The following is an 18,797-nucleotide window of genomic DNA, read 5'->3' as shown; positions in this document are numbered from 1 at the left end:
ACAATCTTCCAAGGCAGGCAAAGGGGACTGAGGAGCAGGCCCATAGCCACTAAAGGAATGTAACAGGAAAAAAAAAAAAAAGGAATGTAACAGAAAATTATTCTCATATTAAGCTGGGACCCCAAAGCGTTACAACTCAGAAACAAACATGCCCCTCCCAAATTCGACTCCCAGAAGACTGCAAGAAAGGCTGCCTTGGTTTAAGGCAAAACAAAGCAAAAATGTCAGAAACTTTGTTTAAGGTGGTCCCAGACTAATCAAATGAGGCACCTGCCAAAAATCAAAAACAAATTCTTCTCTGGAAGAAGGCAAATTTACCCTAGACTTCAAAGATTCCCCCGATACATATTTCAATTACATTAAGCAGTACAGAGCCAAAAAAATAAGCAAACCACCAAGCACACAAGGAAATAAAGAATAAGGAGTGAGTATCAGTAGAAAAAGAATAAACAGGAAAATGAGCCAAAGACACCCAGGCAATTCATAAAAGAGGAAACCAAATTGGAAGATAAACATAGGAAAAGATGTTCAACCTCATTGGTAACCAGAGAGATGCAAACGCAATCATAACAATAATATAAAAAGCCCCAGTAGGCTAAATACCATAGGCAAGTCTGACAATACCAAGCATTGGTGAGGCTGGCACAACAGCAACTTTTCTACGCTGCTGGTAGGAATATAAATTTGTACAACCATTTTGGAAGATAGTTTAGTATCACCTCATAAAACTGAAGTTTCAAATACTGCAAACCCAGAAAATTCACTTCTAGTTATAGCCCTAGAGCAGCAATTTTCAAACTTTGTGTCTGGCTGGAAGACTCTTTACATATACTCCAAATTATTGAGGACCTCAAAGAGCTTTTCTTTATATCAGGGACTACTATTGATATTTATCTTATTAGAAATTAAAACAGTCATTTTTTAATCTATAAGACACAAGCATACATTCCATTGGCCATCAGGGTCATGATACTGCATGTCACACAGCCTCTGGAAAATGCCACTGTATATTTGTGAGAGGAGAATGGAAAAGGCAGGTAACATCCTATTATTCATATACATAAGTAGTTGGGCTGAGCACAGTGTCTCACACTGGTAATCCCAGCAGTTTGGGAAGTCAAGGTGGGTGGATTGCTTGAGCTCAGAGTTCAAGACTAGCATGGGTAACATGGCAAAATCCCATCCCTACCAAAAATTAAAAAAAAAAAATTAACAAGGCATGCTGGCATGCACCTGTGGTCCCAGGTACTCAGGAGGCTAAGTGGGGAGTATCAATCACTTGAGCCCAGGAGGTAGAGGTTGCAGTGAGCTGCACCACTGTACTCCAGCCTGGGCAACAGCATGAGACCCCATCTCAATCAATCAATTAATCAATAAATAAATGTAGTTGGACCTTGTAGACCCCTGAAGAAGTCTCATACACACCCCTCAAGGGTCCCCAGAGCACAGTGTGAGAAGCTCTGCCCTAGAGAAATGTTGGATCATCTGAATAAGAATGCTCCTAGCAGCACTACTTAAAATGGCCCCAAACTCAAAGATTCATTAATAAGAGAATGAGTTAAAAAACAACTTGTGATGCCAGGCACGGTGACTCAAGCCTGTAATCCCAGCACTTTGGGAGGCCGAGGCGGGTGGATCATGAGGTCGAGAGATTGAGACCATCCTGGTCAACATGGTGAAACCCCGTCTCTACTAAAAATACAAAAAATTAGCTGGGCATGGTGGCACGTGCCTGTAATCCCAGCTACTCAGGAGGCTGAGGCAGGAGAATTGCCTGAACCCGGGAGGCGGAGGTTGCGGTGAGCCGAGATCGCGCCATTGCACTCCAGCCTGGGTAACAAGAGCGACACTCCGTCTCAAAAAAACAACAACAACAACAAAAAAAAAACAACTTGTGATATAGTCAAACAGTGGAATAATACATAGCAACGAAAACGAATGAACTACAGTGACACACAACAGATCAACAATAATGTTGGGGGAAAGATAAAACAGATTACACACAGTGTGATCCCATTTCTACAAGGCTAGAAGACAGGCAAAACAAAACTATATGATTTAGGGCTGCATATGTGGCAGATTATAAAGTAAAGGGAGAAAATGACGGCACAAAAGTCAGGGAGCGAGGGGGTTGTGACCAGGAGGGGCACACAGGTGTCTGTACAAGTGTTGTCAACATTCTATTTCTCGACCTGGTCTGTGGTGACACAGGTTTTCATTTTATACTTTTTTGTTAAACTGTTCATATATGGCTGGGTATAGTGGCTCATGCCTGTAATCCCAGCACTTTGGGAGGCTGAGGCAGGAATATTGCTTGAGGCCAGAAGTTCAGACCAGGCTGTGCAACACAGTGAGACTCCACTTCTCCAAAAAAAAAAAAAAAAAAAAGTTAACTATACACATAGACTTTGCATGTTTTTCTATATCTGTTATATTTCATGATGCAAGGGAAAACGATTTGCAGTTTGATACCAAGATACCAATAATGTGAAATACATGCTTTAGTATAGAAAAAATTATTGACATACTGTATTCTGACATGCTAACACTGGTGATCCCTGAGTAACGAGGTTTGTATTTTTTCTACACTTCTTCACATTTCCCATGTTTACTACAAAGAGTACATATTACACTTATAATTGTGTACACATTCGGTATGGCAGACTTTATTACAATTTTTAGCCGACCGGAGGGTATGTAATATTATCTTATTATAGTTAAATTTGCATCTCTTCGATTACTGAGGTTGATCTTTTTTTATATGTTTATTGACCAATTTGGTTTCTACCCTTATAAATTGTCTGGTCAAATCTTTGGCTCATTTTGCTGTGTATTTTCACTGGTTCGCAGAAAATCATTAAATGTATTACAAAAGACAAGGTTGCCATCTAAAATGGAAACTAATAAGGGTGAACATAAAAGAGATGAGACGAGCCATCTGTGGAAACCTATGCAGAAAATAACTAACTCCTACAGAGATTGGTGATGCATATGGTCTCACTAGGATGACCTGAAAGCTCATCAAGGAGTCTAAGGTGTGTTCCTAAAGTTGCCTGAGCTTAGAACTTGCCCTATAAAGAAGAAGGAAAAAATAGAACTGTCTGAGCTGATACCAATGCACAAGACTGGCTATGATCGGATTTACTCCAACATGTCTGTCCCAGGCAGTGAGACGATGACAGAAAACTTTAGTGACTCGTGAAGAATACTGAAAACTGAGCAATATTACAAGGAATATATAGTCATGTGGCCACACAGCAATATATTTCAGCCAAATTATGGGGTGCACATATGATGGTGGTCCCATAAGATTACAACTGAGGCCCCAAATTCCTAGTTATTATCGCTTAGTGACATTGTAGCCATCATAACATGTTAGCACAACACATTACCTTTTCTATGTTTAGATGCACAAATGCTCGCCATTGTATTACAACTGCCTGCAGTATTCAGTATAGTCACATTGCTGTACAGGCTTGTAGCCTAGGGGCATGTAGTAGGCTATACCATCTGTGCACTCCATAACGTTCACAAAATGAGATCAAATAATGCCATTTCTCAGAACATCCCTCCATCGTTAAGCAAGGCATGGCTGTATCTGTCTTTACAGTGCTGGTTCTCAACAAGGGGTGATTCGCCATCCCCCATCCCCTAGAGGACACTGCACAATGTCTGAAGTTATTTTTAATTGACAAGACTGGGAAGGGGAATACTACCTGCATCTAGTGGGCAGAAGCCAAGTATGCTTCTAAACATCCTCCAACGCATAGGAAACACATCCCCACCCATCCCTTGCAGAAAAATTATCTGGTCCAAAGGTCAACAGTGCCGTGGTTGAGAAACTCTGCTCAATAGTCTCTATCTAGGAGAGTACTCAGGGCACACATCATGGATCATGCCTATAATCCCAACACTTTGCAAGGCTGAGGCAGGAGGATCACATGAGCCAGTAGTTTGAGATTCCGTCTCTACCCAAAAAAAAAAATCAAAAAATTAGCTGGACATGGTAGCACATGCTTGTAGTTCCAGCTACATGGGAGGCTGAGGTGGGAGGATCCCCTGAGCTCAGGGTTTGAGGTAGCACTGAGCCATGATGGTGCCACCGTACTCTAGCTTGGGTGACAGAGTGAGACACTGTCTCAAAAAAAAAAAAAATAAAATAAAATAAAAAATAAATAAAGGCCGGGCATGGTAGCTCATGCCTGGAATCCCCCAACACTTTGGGAAGGCAAGGCAGGTGGATCATCACCTAATATCAGGAGTTTAAGACCAGCCTGGCAGTCTCTACTATTAATACAAAAATTAGCCAGGCATGGTGGTGCATGCCTGTAACCACAGCTACTCGGGAGGCTGAGGCAGGAGAATCACTTGAGCCCAGGAAGCGGAGGTTGCAGTGAGCCGAGATTGCGCCATTGTACTCCAGCCTGGGTCACAAGAGTGAAACTCCTCAAAAAATAAAATAAAATAAAATAAAATAAATAGAGAAGCTCAACCCTCAGAGACTCTTCTTCGAGGCGGTGAAGAAGGGCAAATCCCCAGGCTGCCCCACCTCAAGGGTTAATCCAGACTCCTTGAGACCTACACTCAGCAAGCTCCTCCAAGGGGCTGCACAGTAAGCACTCTGCCCTCAGAAGGAGGCCTCCCTCATGAAGAAAGCCTGTACAAATAAGAGCACTTGGAGCCCACAGAACATCAGTGATGAAGAACTCTCAGAATCAGTTGATTCATCCTCCACTCAGAGAGAGAGAACCCAATCGCTGACAACAGCAGCAAGGTACTACATGATGAAGAGGCACACTAAGAGCTAGGCTACTAACCGGACACAAATATGCATTGTGGCGATTATTTCATAAAGAACTAGAGAGGTGAGAGAAGTCGGCATCACAATAGAGCTACAAGCAGTTTCCCCTACTAGGAGAACTAGGAAACGCTCCAGGGAGGGAGCAACATTTCAGCAGGACACAGAAATCTGAGATTTGTGTGGCAGTTTTAAATCATGGCTAAGAATTCTTTGACACTCTTCCCTTAAGAGGTAGGATATATGCTCTCACTTCGAATCTAGATTACTCTCAACTGACTCATAACCTATAGAATGCAATGAAAGTCACACTGATGACTTCTGAGGCCAAGTCATAAAAGGCCATGACCTAGGCATATACCCCAAAGAATTGAAAACAGCTGTTCAAAGACTTGTGCATGAATGTTCACAGCAACACTATTCACAATAGCCAAAGGGTGGAAACAACCCAAATGTCCATCAGCTGATGGCTGGATAAGCAAAACACAATCTACCCATAAAATAGACTACTATTCAACTATAACAAGAAACGGAGTACTGATCCACACTACAACAGGGAGGAACCCAGAAAACATCAGGCTAAGTGAAATAAGCCAGTCACAAAAGGACAAATATTATCTGATTCCATTGCTATAAAATGTCCAGAATGGGCAAATCCAGAGATAGGAAGCAGATGAGTGGGTGCCAGGGGTTGGGCAGGGGGAATGGGAAGTGACTCCTTAGTGGGTCCAGGGTTTCCATTTGGGGTGATGAAAACATTTTGGAACCAGATAATGGTGAGGATCACACAAAACAATGTATTTGATGCCACTGAACCATGTGCTTTAAAATGGTTAAAAGGGTAAATTTTATGGGCATTTTACCACAATTTTTTAAAGGTTTCTTTAAAAGGCCCATCTGCCTTCTACCTTGTCCACTGGAATATTCATGCTTACAGCCTGAAGGGGCTATGTAAGAAGTTCAAATACAGTTGCCTTGCTGGAAGAAAACCCAAACCACAGAGAGGCCACGTGTGAGTGTTCCAGTGAACAACCTCAGCTGAGCCCATCCTTTATGACATGTAAATGAAAAAAATCTCCAGATGATCCTAGCCCCCAGCCATTTAAGTCCTCGTAGCTGAGGTCCTAGACGTAGTAGAGTAGAGACAGCCATTTCTGCTGCATTATCCTAATTCCCAACCTATGGAATCTAAGAGCATAGTAAAACAGTTGTTTCAAGCCACTAAATGTGTGGAGGTTCAGCTGGGCGCAGTGGCTCATGCCTGTAATCCAGTACTTTGGGAGGCTGAGGCGGGTGGATCATCTGAGGTCAGGAGTTCGAGACCAGCCTGACCATTACGGTGAAACCCCATCTCCACTAAAAATACAAAAATTAGCTGGGTGTGGTGGCGTGCACCTGTAGTCCCAGCTACTCAGGAGGCTGAGACAGGAAAATTACTTGAACTGGGGAGGCAAACGTTGAAGTGAGCCACGATCATGCCACTGCACTCCAGCCTGGGTGACAGAGTGAGACTTCATCTCAAAAAAAAAAAAAAAAAAAAAATTGAGGAGGTTCATTATGCAGGAATAGGTGACAGGAATGGCGTTCAACTTGGGAGAAAGGGGGCAAATGTCTTCTTGGCAGACAGCAACAATGGAATCCTTGTGCATCTTTTAAGATACATGTGGCTATGTATAGTTGCTTCCAGGTCTGTCTGGACTTTAATCTCCTTGAGGAGGTACATGCTTTACCCTGCTCTGTTTCACCCACAGTGCCCCCACATGGGTCCTGACTGCTCATTCAGGATGAGACCTGCTGCCCACCATCTGCCCTTCAGATCCACTCTCTGTGCCCCAGGTCACTGACTAGTATGAGCTTCATCAAAGGGTTTCTTTGTTCTCTGGCCTCCTTGGGGCTAGCCCATGGGTTTCCTCAGTATCTCAAGAGTAATTCACATCTCAGTTGTTGTTTTTTTCCCCATATTGCCATACCATCAAAAGAAATACCTAATATAGTCCCACCATCCCAGGCTAGCTGACGCAGCAATTAAAAAAAAAAAAAAAGTAGAATGTCAAAATGAACTCCACTGTGCCTGGGCACTATTTTGGTGGTAAAAAATTCCACACTGCAGTAATATTTCCTGTGGAGAGTATCGCCTCTAATTTAGAAAATAATCCCAAATACAACCGCCTAACAATGACAGCTAGATGTCTTCCAGCCTCTCCTCTACACAGATGTTCACTAAACAGGGTGTCATATCTGCAGGATTCAACTACAGCAGTTTTCAAAGATATTTCTGCTATAAAGCTGCAGAACATTCTGACATCTTGTGAGAAGCCCGAAGTAGAAAACTAATCAAAACAAAGCTCAAAACTGATTGAAGTGGAGCTGTTCTGCCTATGGAGCAGCCATTCTTTCATTCCTTTACCTTCTTAATAAACGTGCTTTCAGGCCAGGAGTGGTGGCTCACACCTGTAATCCCAGCACTTTGGGAGGCCATAGCAGGTGGATCAACTGAGGTCAGGAGTTCGAGACCAGCCTGGCCAACATGGAGAAACCCCATCTCTACTAAAAATACAAAAGTTAGCTGGGTGTGGTTGTGGCGCCTGTAATCCCAGCTACTCGGAGGCTGAAGCAGGAGAATCACTTGAACCCAGGAGGTTACAGTGAGCCAAGATTGCACTACTGCACTCCAGCCTGGGTGATAAGAGCAACACTCCAACATAAAAATATAATAATAACATATATAAACTTGCTTTCACAAAACAAACAAACAAAAACACTGGCTGAAGTGGGAGTGAGGGATTCAGGTGCACCCGTTCCTGTCTGGTCCTCTCCCCACACCCACGACACCCACCTTAAGGGAGAGAAAATCAACACAATGAACTGAAGCCATAGCACTGATAAGGGCAGCCAGGAGACAAATCAGAAACCCTGTGTCTGCTGGCCCCAGGCTGCACCCTGCTTCAAGTGCGGCCATCAGGACTGGAGGGGAAGGGGGGGAAAGGCCTCCGGAGACAGCCAGTGGCCCCCACTGCAGGTGGCCTGCAGCATAGGCCATGCTCCAGAGCAGAAGTGTAGGCTCTAATCTCCTTGTAAAGCAGTTTGGAATCAAATGCAAGCACCAGAAATCCAACTACCTTCCTGGGCCCTTGGAGATGCTTCTAAACATTCATTGCTGCACCAAAAACATCACAACCCAATTTTCTGCACATTTATTTTAAAATAATGAACTTAGAACATTCAAGGGATTGATTTTAAAATGGTAAAACTGAACAATGTAAGGAAAGATCACATACTAGTTTTTCAAAGAGGAAGAGGATGCTAGTATGTAACTCTTAGCTTTTTATTAGCGTCCTGTTTTGGCTATAACAAAATATACTGTATTCAACAGTTTAAAACAATACACATTTATTATCTCACAGTTCTGGAGACAAAAGTCCAACCCAGGTCTCACTGGGCTAAACTCAAGGTGTGGGCAGGGCTGGGTTCCTTCTGGATGCTTTAGAGAAAAATCTGTTCCCTTGCCTTTTCCAGCTTCTAGAGGCTGCGTGGTCCTTGGTTCTTGGTCCCTTCCTCCATCTCCAGAGCCAGTAATGGCTGGGCAAGTCCTCTGCATATGACATGGCTCTAATCCCCGACTTTTCTACCTCCCTCTTCTGTATTTAAAGGACCCAGGTGATTACATTGGGTCCACCTGGATAATCCAGGATAATATTATTTTAAGGTCAGCTGCTTGGCAGCTTGAATTCCATCTGCTACCTTAATGAATTTCCATTGCCATGGAGCCTAATATATTCACAGGTTCCAGAGATCAGGACATGGACGTCTTTGGGGGCTCATAATTATTCTTTCTACCACAGCTTCCCACCCCATTCCATGTAGAACATCTGCCTACATGAAAGCTTTTCCAGCCCATTCTTGATAGGTGTCTATGATGACGTTAAGCTTTTACACGAAAACCAACACTCACCAGTCAGTGGACCTAGCCTCAGGGAGGGACCAGTTTGGACTGGGGGACAGGAACCCCTTGAGCCAGTCCTCCAAGGCACCCCAGAGCAGAAGAGGAATAACATGCAAAGTACAAAACCTCAGAGCAGACATACAGCAGGAAAAGCAAAACACCAGGTAGGGAAAAGAACAGAACAGGAAAGTTGGTGTATCTGGAAGGTATCCTGAATGCACAAGAACCAAGCTCAGCTCCTCCCAACGCTTCCTTCAGAGCAGCCAAAATGGGCCTAATCAGCATCATCTCCACTGAAGGCAACTTCAGGCCCTTCCTCAAAGCCTCTGATGCTGATTCTTGAATGGTTTCTGTGGGTGTTTAAAAACAAACACACACGGGCTGGGTGTGGTGGTTCACACCTGTAATCCCAGCACTTTGGGAGGGCGAGGCAGGCGGATCACCTGAGGTCAGGAGTTTGAGATCAGTCTGACCAACATGGTGAAACCCTGTCTCTACTAAAAATACAAAAAAAAATTAGCTGGGTGTGGCGATGGGCTCCTGTAATTCCAGCTACTCAGGAGGCTGAGACAGGAGAACTGCTTGAACCTGGGAGGTGGAGGTTGTGCACTCCAGCCTGGGTGACAGAGCAAGACTCCGCCTCAAACAAACAAACACATTTGAGTTACCCTGTGTCCAAAGTAATGGAAGGGATAGGGAAGTAACCTGTGACAGCAAGGAAAAGGCTAAAAACCAGTCTAAGCAGGTGAGACTAACAGGCAGAGTCCCCAGACCTTCTGCCAGACCAGTGCAGCAACTGACTAGTGCCAGTAACAGTGAGCCTGGAGCCATCCAGGAAAGGGACGTTCTACCTCTCCCCATCACGACACTTTTCCGTGGACCATTCCTGAACTTGGGCAGGCAGGGTTAAGCATCTCTCAGCCAACCCTGCAGATGTCTTTGGGGCCATCTGGCTCAGCCTAATACCCCAAGTCAGCCCATGAGGCTTTTGCCTGGATCCCAGCCTGGCATCTCAGCACTGACAGCACTTGGGGCCCACTTTGCTCTTACCCCCTTCCTGAACCAAGCTCAAGGACCCTGAAAACAACCTCAAACCAGGTTTGCTACTTCTGACATTTATTCTGCTTGGACTATACAGTGAATTTTTTTAAAAATGGCAATGTAGGCTGGGAGCGGTGGCTCAAGCCTGTAATCCCAGCACTTTGGGAGGCCAAGGCGGGTGGATCACGAGGTCGAGAGTTCGAGACCATCCTGGTCGACATGGTGAAACCCTGTCTCTACTAAAAATACAAAAAATTAGCTGGGCATGGTGGCTCGTGCCTGTAATCCCAGCTACTCAGGAGGCTGAGGCAGGAGAATTGCCTGAACCCAGGAGGCGGAGGTTGCGGTGAGCCGAGATCGCGCCATTGCGCTCCAGCCTGGGTAACGAGCGAAACTCCGTCTTAAATAAATAAATAAATAAATAAATAAATAAATAAAATAAAATGGCAATGTAATTCCTGACAATTCACCCTTTTAAAGTGTGCAAGTCAGTACACAGTGAATTTTTAAATGAAGATATAGCTCCCATACAACTCAGTCCCTTTTTTGTTTTGTTTTGAGGCACACTCTCACTCTGTTGCCCAGACTGGAGTGTGGTGGCATGATCTCAGCTCACTGCAGCCTCTGCCTCCTGGATTCAAGCGATTCTTGTGCCTTAGCCTCTCAAGTAGCTGGGACTACAGGTGTGTACTACTATGCTTGGATAATTTTTGTATTTTTAGTAGAGACAGGGTTTTGCCATGTTGGCCAGACTGGTATCAAACTCCTGACCTCAGGTGATCCACCTGCTTTGGCTTCCCAACATGCTGGGATTACAGGCATGAGCCACCATGCCCTGCCACAATTCAGCCTTTTAAAGTGTACAATTCATGGTTTATAGTACATTCACATATTGTGCAATTATAACCTCTCTAGTTCCAGAACATTGTCATCATCCCAAACAGAAATGCCACGCCCATTAAACAGTCACTCCTCATCCCCCTTCATTCCAGCTGCTGGCAACCATAATCTACTTTCTGTCTCTATGGATTTGCCAACTCTGGACATTTTGTATAAAGGATGCCTTTCAAGGTTTGTATCACGTATTTTTAAAATATGGCTCGAAATGTCTGGCTCAGTTGGAGCCAGGTGCTGTGCTAAACACTTTATACGTTTCTACTCATCTAATCCTAATACCCACCCCATGAGGTAGATAGTGTTCGCTATCCCTACTTCACAGATGAGGAAACTGTGGCACTGAGCAGTTAGGCGAATGGGACAGAGTCATAGCAGCACTGGGCAGGTGCACTTTAAAGCGTACACTCCATGTGTAAGCTGGACCTCTTTTAAGGGAGCAGGCACTTGGTGGCTTGCCAACATGCTCATCATGCTTATTCTTTTATTTTGTGTGTGTGTGGGGGGGTTGTTTTTGTTTTTGAAATAGGGTCTCACTCTGTCACCCAGGCTGGAGTTCAGTGGTGCTATCTTGGCTCGCTGCAACCTCTGCCTCCCAGGCTCAAGCAATCCACCCACCTTAGCCTCCCAAGTAGCTGGGACTACAGACACACACCATCATGCCTGGCTAATTTTTGTATTTTTGTTTGTTTGTTTGTTTTGTAGAGATGGGGCTCTTGTTATGTTGCCGAGGCTGGTCTCAAACTCCTGAGCTCAAGTAATCTGGCAGCCTCAGCCTCCCAAAGTACTGAGATTACAGGCATGAGCCACCATGCCCGGCCCCCACAACGCCTACTCTTGACCACTTCTCACATTCCTACGACCTGCCTGATCCCTGAATCTATCTGTGTTCATGCCTTCTGTTCTGGTTATGCAGATAAACCTGAGTTCAAATCCAGTTCAGCTAAACACGATCTTGGTTAAGTTCCTAAACCTCTCTGGGCCCCATATTTTTCATCTGAGAAGTGGGTTACCAACCAGTTACCTTTAGGACTGCATGTAAAAGGGCCACTATGGACATCAAGAGGTGACATGGGTCACAGTGCCAACAGTTCAGAGTAAATGTGGCAAGGCACTGAGGGTGTGGTGTATAGAAGGGGTTCCAGAAATTAAGCTCCTATTAAGATAACTCCCCATCTACATCACTGACAGTCTTCCCCCTGCTGCTCAAAAGAACAGCTTCTCATTTCTGGAGTCACATACAGGCAGCATACTGTCCTCAGAGGACTTTTTGGAACTAGTAAAATAAACAGCAGACTGAAAAGTCCTCTGTAATTGGAGGAAAGATAACTTGTTAACCGCCCTTTAAACTCCTGGGAGCCTATACACAGCCTCTACTTGGTACTTGCGAGAGCGTGGAAGGATTTCTTAGATTACGCAGAGCTGCTTCTCCGTGCTTTCTGAGATCTGCCAGGGTTTCTCAGCCACATCCCACTACTGAGGTCCAGTTCCAAGAATAAAGTGGCTCTCAGCAGGTCAACCCAAAACGCCACTCCAGGGCTCAAGGAGAGATAACTGGTGCCTAACTGAGGCACTTGCTTTGTGTTTTGTCACTTTGACGCAGCAGCTCTGAGACTACCATGATCCTGGAGAAAACCGACAATGCAAAAATATGATTATTTTTGAGACAGAGTTTCACTTTTGTTGCCCAGGTTGGAGTGCAATAGCACGATCTTGCCTCACTGCAACCTCTGCCTCCTGGGTTCAAGGGATTCTCCTGCCTCAGCCTCCCAAGTAGCTGGGATTACAGGCATGCATCACCATGCCCAGCTAATTTTGCGTTTTTAGTAGAGATGGCATTTCTCCATGTTGGTCAGGGTGGTCTCAAACTCCCGACCTCAGGTGATCTGCCCACCTTGCTTCCAAAAGTGCTGGGATTACAGGCATGAGCACTGCACCTGGCCCTAAAAATCTTATTATCTTATTTTGGACAAAAGATCCAGAAAACTGGGCCCTTACCTTGAAACCAAAGCTTCTTCTGGCTTGGGTTTCTTAATTTAAACAACAATAAAAGATCCATGGGTAATGGTCTTATCTGGGTTGAATCCTGGCTGTATGTCTTCTGAGCTGTGTGACCAGGGTCCCCTCATTTTTCTGAAAGGCAGTGATAATACCTAGCCTGCAAAATTGTTGAGGCAATTTAAAGCAATATATATGAAGTGCCTGGCACAGAGGAAGCACTCAGGAGCTGGTAGCTGGCAGCAAGGCTGCAGATCTAAGCCTGGTCCCCTCAAAACACCTTTGTGATTGTCAGGCATCATATGGATGAGCAAACAGGTTGAGAGAACTCATTTTCCCATGGTCCCTAAGTGGCAGAAGTGGGGTAGCCTCCAGGTGCAAACGCATATGCCTATGGCTTAAAGGCAGTGACTGCGCAGTCAGACAAACCTTGGATCAAATCATAATTCTGGCAATCACTGTGTGACGTAGGGCAAGTGACTTCACCTCTCTGTGCCTCTGTTTCCTCAACTGTAAAATAGTTGTACTGGTTCTGTCTCCTCTACACCCTCTTAAATCAACGATTGTAATGTGCAAATCTGAAACCCAATCATTTCTATTCCCCTCCTTGTCAATGTTCATATCATGTTGAAGACTTTCAGAACACAGCCTTGAAGGGAATGTCATTTTTCTAACTTTTTTTGTGCTACCACCTTCAAGATTTCCATATCATTAGATACAAGTCAATCAAATGATCATATGTTTTCCCACAAATGCATTATAGACAAAATAAAAGTTTTATCCCCAAAGGGAAAATGCAAAAGAAAATTCAACAACTCTTTACCCCTCTAACTTCCTTTATTTTTCTCCACAGCACTGACAATATTATATAGATTTCAGTGTTGTGCTTATTTTCTGCCTGGACCAGGACATCAGTTCCATGAAGACAGTCTCAGTTTTGTTCACTACTGCATCATCAGTTCCTAGAACAGAGCATGGCACCTCTGTAGAATGTTAACTGGCTCCTCGTGAATCAACTTCAGATGGGTTGCCCACATGAAAAACATTTCTGCATCTTTTGCAAAAGTGGCTTGGCTAGTACCATACACTGTTTTTCAGTGTTCCTTTATGTGACATAAATCTTACTAGAACTCAGTACTAGGACAAAGTGTGTGTGTGTGTGTGTGTGTGTGCGTGCGTGTCTCCTGAGCTCATATATTTTCCACCAGCTGGGTTAGCTTTTATTGTAGGAACATAATTCATGTTCAATTACAGTGTTTCCCTTAATCCCTTTTTCTGATGGGGACATGGGATATAAATAAGTGTAAGAAGATTCTGTTGGTACATGTTTAAGACCCTATTTTTAACCACAGACTGCATTTATTCTAAGAAGATGCTTCTCAAAGTTGAATGTGCCTGAGAATTACCCGCAGATCTAGTTGAAATGCAGATCAGACTCAGTAGGTCAGGGGCGGAGCGTGAGATGCAGCAGTTCTTACAAACTCCCAGGTGATGCCTATGCGGCTGGGCCCTGGACCACATTTTGAGTAGCAGAGGGTCTAAGAAACTTGATTCCTTGATTCAGCAGCATTCCACTCTCCTGTTCCTTGGCAAAACATGACCAAAGTCTCAAAAACTGGAGTGGACGGCAGAAGCACCTAGGGAGCTGGTTAGACGTACAGCTCCCTGACTCCCCCACACCCCATGCCTGCTGTGATCCCGACGAAAGGGGTATGAATCCACCTAGGAAGTTCACCAGGTGCTTCTGCTTTCGGTGGCCTTGCAGCAAATTTCGAAAAAGACTGCTCTCTTCAAAATTTTCTCAAAGGTGAACTCTTGGGGACAGCTCTTGTCACCAGTGGTGACACCTGCTCGTTCAGGATTTTAGGAGGCCCATCCCGCTGTTTACAGCCCAGCGTCAGGAGGGCTCCCACCCCTCGACTCCGGCTACTCGGACGGGGGCGGAGTCAGCCCCCACGGACCCGGGGCTCGGAACCCCGCCGCTCCACCTCCCACAGCCCGGCCGCCCGGTGGCCACCACCGCAGGGCCGCGAGGCGGGGACCGCGCCGCTCATGCGCAGAGCGACCCCCGGGCCCACAGGGCGGGGTCCCCTCGCGCCCCCCGCCCGCCTTACCTCTTTGGACCAGTGTGGCCAAGGAGAAAGCGAGGCAGACAAGGAACGCCGAGCGCCAGGCCACCATGGCTGGGAGCAGGCAGAGGGCCCCGGAGGAGCACAGTTACCCCGAGAGCGCCCGAAGGGGAGGCCGAGGAGGAGCGGGAGGAGGAGCCCCGCCGCCTCTGCAGAGCCCCGCCCAAAGCAGGCGCGTGCGCGGCGCGGCCGTGGGAGGGTGGAGGTCGGGCGCGCGCGAGCGCCGGCGCCGGGGGTCGCCCCCGCAGGGGTTAGGCCAGGGGGCGGGGCAAGGCTGCAGTGTCGGGGGCGGGGCCGCGGCCTGGAGGCAGGGCTCCGGGCGAGGGGCGTGGCCCGCGGGCACCCTGTGGGTAGGGAGGTCTGGGTTGGGTTGGGCTGGGCACGGCAGCGCGCGGTCCGCAGACCCTGTCCCACCCGCATCCTCGAGACCGCAGTCTCGGAGGTGGCCCCGCGGATCCGCAGCAGTGAGTCGCCAGTGCCGGGGAGCGGGAGGCGGCAGCGGCAGTGGGCGCAGATTTCCTCCCGGGTGACCTTGAGCAGGGCTCTTCCCCTTCTGGCCTTGGTGTTCTCCCGGTGAAGGGTTGTTCCCTCGGGGCCTCTGCAGCCAACGTCCGGCACGGAGCCCCCCACCCCCCGTCCCCACTCGCCGTTCCCTGCAGGAGACCACAGTGGGACCCTGGCCGGAGACTGAAGAAAAGGGCCGTTTTCTTGGCTGGCTGCGGTCGGCAATTAGTGGCACGTCCCGAGGAAATGAGGCCGGGGGCGCCCGGGTGGGAGAGAGGGGAGGGTGGGGGCGGCCTGGAGCCGGAGCGCCGCGGGCTCTGGAGACTTGGGGTAGGGACTGGGTCAGCCTTTTCGTGCCTTTGATGAATGCGCCGAAAATGCAAGTTCATATCTGCAGGGTCAATCTGAAAACCCTGCTTGATAAGACCGACAAACGCGTTGCAGTCCTTTCCCATGAACCCCCGCAAACGTACCCGGAGAAATCAGATTCCAACAGTGTGCAGAACAGCAAAATGCCCGCTGCAGCCGTTGATGGGAACGCTCCCAAGAAGATCCCCAGCTGCAACCAGCTCTCGAAGACAAAGAGGAAGCGCCTCTGCTCTCCGCAGTGGCGGCATGAGCCCTTCCCTGCCATTATGCGGCACCACCTGCCCAGGGTCACAGCCTCCTTAGAGGGCGGCTACTACCACTGTGCCTCAGTATCCCTTCGGCAGCTTTCCTGTGCCCCCAACACAGTCCTCGCTACCATAGTCATCCCCCTCAATGGCTCCCACCAACTCCTGAGCAACAGTGGGGGGCTGGGGTCTCACTGAAATGGAGCCCAAATCTCCCCTGTGGCTTACATCCATTGCCCTGAATCTTCGGGGCTGCAGAAACAACACTGCATATGAGGAGTCGGTCTTCCCATGTTCAGGGCATTAATTACTCTATGAATGGAATATTATTCCGTTCTAGCTGCAGAATTAACAGAAATAGCTGGTAGTTATAGAACACACATTATACACGTGGCAGATTCCACGCATTTTACCCTTAATTTTTATTCCTCTCAATGCCTTATGTATCACCTTATAATTAACGGGGAAAAAGCAGCAAAAAGGAGATTCCTTGAGGTTGGGGAGTTAGCCAGGTCTAGTCTCATGTCAAAGGGGTATGGTACCACTAGGAACCCCAGCTGATGAATGGCTAAGAATGTGTGCTGTACAGCCACACCGGGTACAAATCCTGGCGAAGCCCAACAAAGAGTGAAAACTGCACAGCCTGCACACAGTGACAGCGGGCAGGAAACATAACTGGTTACTCTAGTGACACCTAAGGAAATAGTGGCCACTGTGAGATCAGAAGGTTACTGTCTTTGCCAGGCTGTGAACACTCCCCAACCTTTGCTACTAAGTCTAAGTGCACTGAGTCATTTCAAAGGCCCTGGTGGTACCATCTGTATCAGGAGGGCACTAGATTTTCTGGTCTCCTGGAGTCTTTCAGGATATGATGGATAAACCCTGATGCATACACACTCATCTACACCAAGGAGGTGAGAAGAATATAACCTCTAAATCTGAGGCCATGTCAGTCAATATGCAGTGCACAGTCACACTCTATTGGAACTCTAGCTGGTAAATGTACCACAATGCCATATGCAGTAAGACTATCTTCTAGCTAAAGAGTAGTTCTCAAACTACACCCCATGGGCCAAATCCTACTCCCACATATTTGTACAGCCTTCCAGGTAAAAGTAGTGCTTGCATTTTTAAATGGTTGAAAATAAATCAAAAGAATGTTATGGCATGGGAAAGTAATACAAAATGCAAATTTAAGGGTCCATGAAGTTTATGGTAACAAAGCCATGCCCATTAGTTTCTGTATTCCCTATGGTGGCTTTTGTGCTACCACAGTGGAGTTGAACAGTTGTGATAGAGACCATGGGGCCCACAAAGCCTAAAATATTTACTGTCTAACCCTTTACAGAAGAAGTTTGCTGACCTCCATTCTAGCAGATCGATCCATGGCAAGGATGAATGTTAGCAGGGGATGGTGTAGGACCTTAAGAGTGTGCTCCTCTAAAGCACGAAATTAGTATAGATGACCTGCTCTGACACAGAAATAAGAATGAAAAGGAAAGGACAATATTTATCATTGTTGCCAAAAGATACCCCCAAATAGTTCCTTAATCAAAATATTGCAAATTTCTGAGATCAATTCTCCTACTAGATACCCTTTGTAAGATAAGTTATTTTGGTCCTGGTTTGTCTCTCAGTCTCTTGTAAGTTAGGTTAATGTGAGTTAGAGAGGGCTGATTTGCCTGCTAGACTGAAGACCTGCTGGGAACTCAGTGAACCTCTCAGACAGGTACTGCTACCCTGCTGAATTGCAATTGAACATGCTGTTGATTTATGTACAGGAACTTGTACAGTTAAAAATCACGGTCTGAGTGCACCTACCAAACTTAATTTATATTTCCCAGGAGAAAAAAAAAGTTACTATAAAAGAAAAAAATTTTCAAAACCGTTATCTGTGCTTTCTGCCCCCACACATACATACATACTCCCCGCTGCCAATGCACATGGGTTCTAGGACCCACTCTTGCCTGAGCCTGCCTCGTCTACACACCACTCCCTTGTTCCCATCCTCTTGCCACACCTAGTTCCTTCCTGAACTTCTCATAGCCTGAAAACTGCCACCCATTGGAAAACCATTTGACCTCATAAGATTCTCTCTTAAAAATGTCCACCTTTCCCAAGCTCTGGCCCAGGCAGAGAAGTGTGGCATGAACAAACAGCCACCAGGGTAGCCTGGGAGAACAGGAGAGGCACACATACGAGGCTGGCTGGGTTTACATCAATTTCAGGTAAGTAGGATTATGTGGGCCAGCCAGGTATCCATGGGACTATGTGTTCCAAATTTCCCAAAGACTATACTTCCAGGAATCGTTTCTGTAGCACATTACTAAAGAACGTTCTCTGAATGTGTAGAGCACAGAAAAATAAAAAACAATAATGAATTCCAAATCAGCTGTCTGGGTCCCTCGGTGGCCTTCCTCACCCGTGATCAAAATCAGCCATGGAAGGGCCTTGCCACCAACCCCGCCACTGCTTAAGATTGCCCATCAGGAGAGCACTGCTGTCCATACTGACAGCACCCCTTCCTGAATACCCGCCCCACCACAGATCCTTTGGGGCCAGAGCTGAGGGAGTCCACGTGGGAGTGACGGCAGGGACAAAGGCCTTGCCCCAACTTAAGGTCACCCCCCGTACTCTGGGATCCAAAGCAGCTCTGCTGGTGCTCAGGGCTTCCTCTACCCTCCCAGAGCCTTCGAGCTTAATCCCTCTAACCAAACCAGTTTGAGAGCCCTGGCTGGGTACAAAGGGACAAAATACCCTCCCTTCCCACCTCACTCCCTGCCATGCAGGGTAATTAAGAGACAAAGACTCACTTGCATCTCAGTGGGCATCCAAACAGCCCTGGCTGGCTGTGGGGAGGGGTGCACCGGGCTCTA

At 46.7% G+C, this 18,797-nt stretch overlaps 1 protein-coding gene across 5 annotated transcripts in view; it reads right to left on the bottom strand.

The window, feature by feature from the left end:
• The window catches only part of CD99L2 (CD99 molecule like 2), a 136,209-nt gene extending 121,164 nt beyond the window's left edge, over positions 1-15,045 (bottom strand). Inside the window, exon 1 of one of the 5 annotated variants that reach the window (XM_074391635.1) lies at positions 14,789-15,045. In XM_074391635.1, the coding sequence (XP_074247736.1) occupies positions 14,789-14,855 (67 nt within the window). In that variant the 5' untranslated portion in view covers positions 14,856-15,045. The remainder of the gene's footprint in view (positions 1-14,788) is intronic. The other 4 variants (XM_074391636.1, XM_074391634.1, XM_010331277.3 and 1 more) reach the window with 4 other exon arrangements.
• Positions 15,046-18,797: the final 3,752 nt, after the last annotated feature.

This window comes from Saimiri boliviensis, chromosome X (assembly GCF_048565385.1).
Source record: "Saimiri boliviensis isolate mSaiBol1 chromosome X, mSaiBol1.pri, whole genome shotgun sequence".
In the NCBI taxonomy this organism is placed as follows: Eukaryota; Metazoa; Chordata; class Mammalia; order Primates; family Cebidae; genus Saimiri; species Saimiri boliviensis.
The sequence above is the reverse complement of the archived record's forward strand: the minus strand, read 5'-3'. Positions and strand labels throughout refer to the sequence as shown.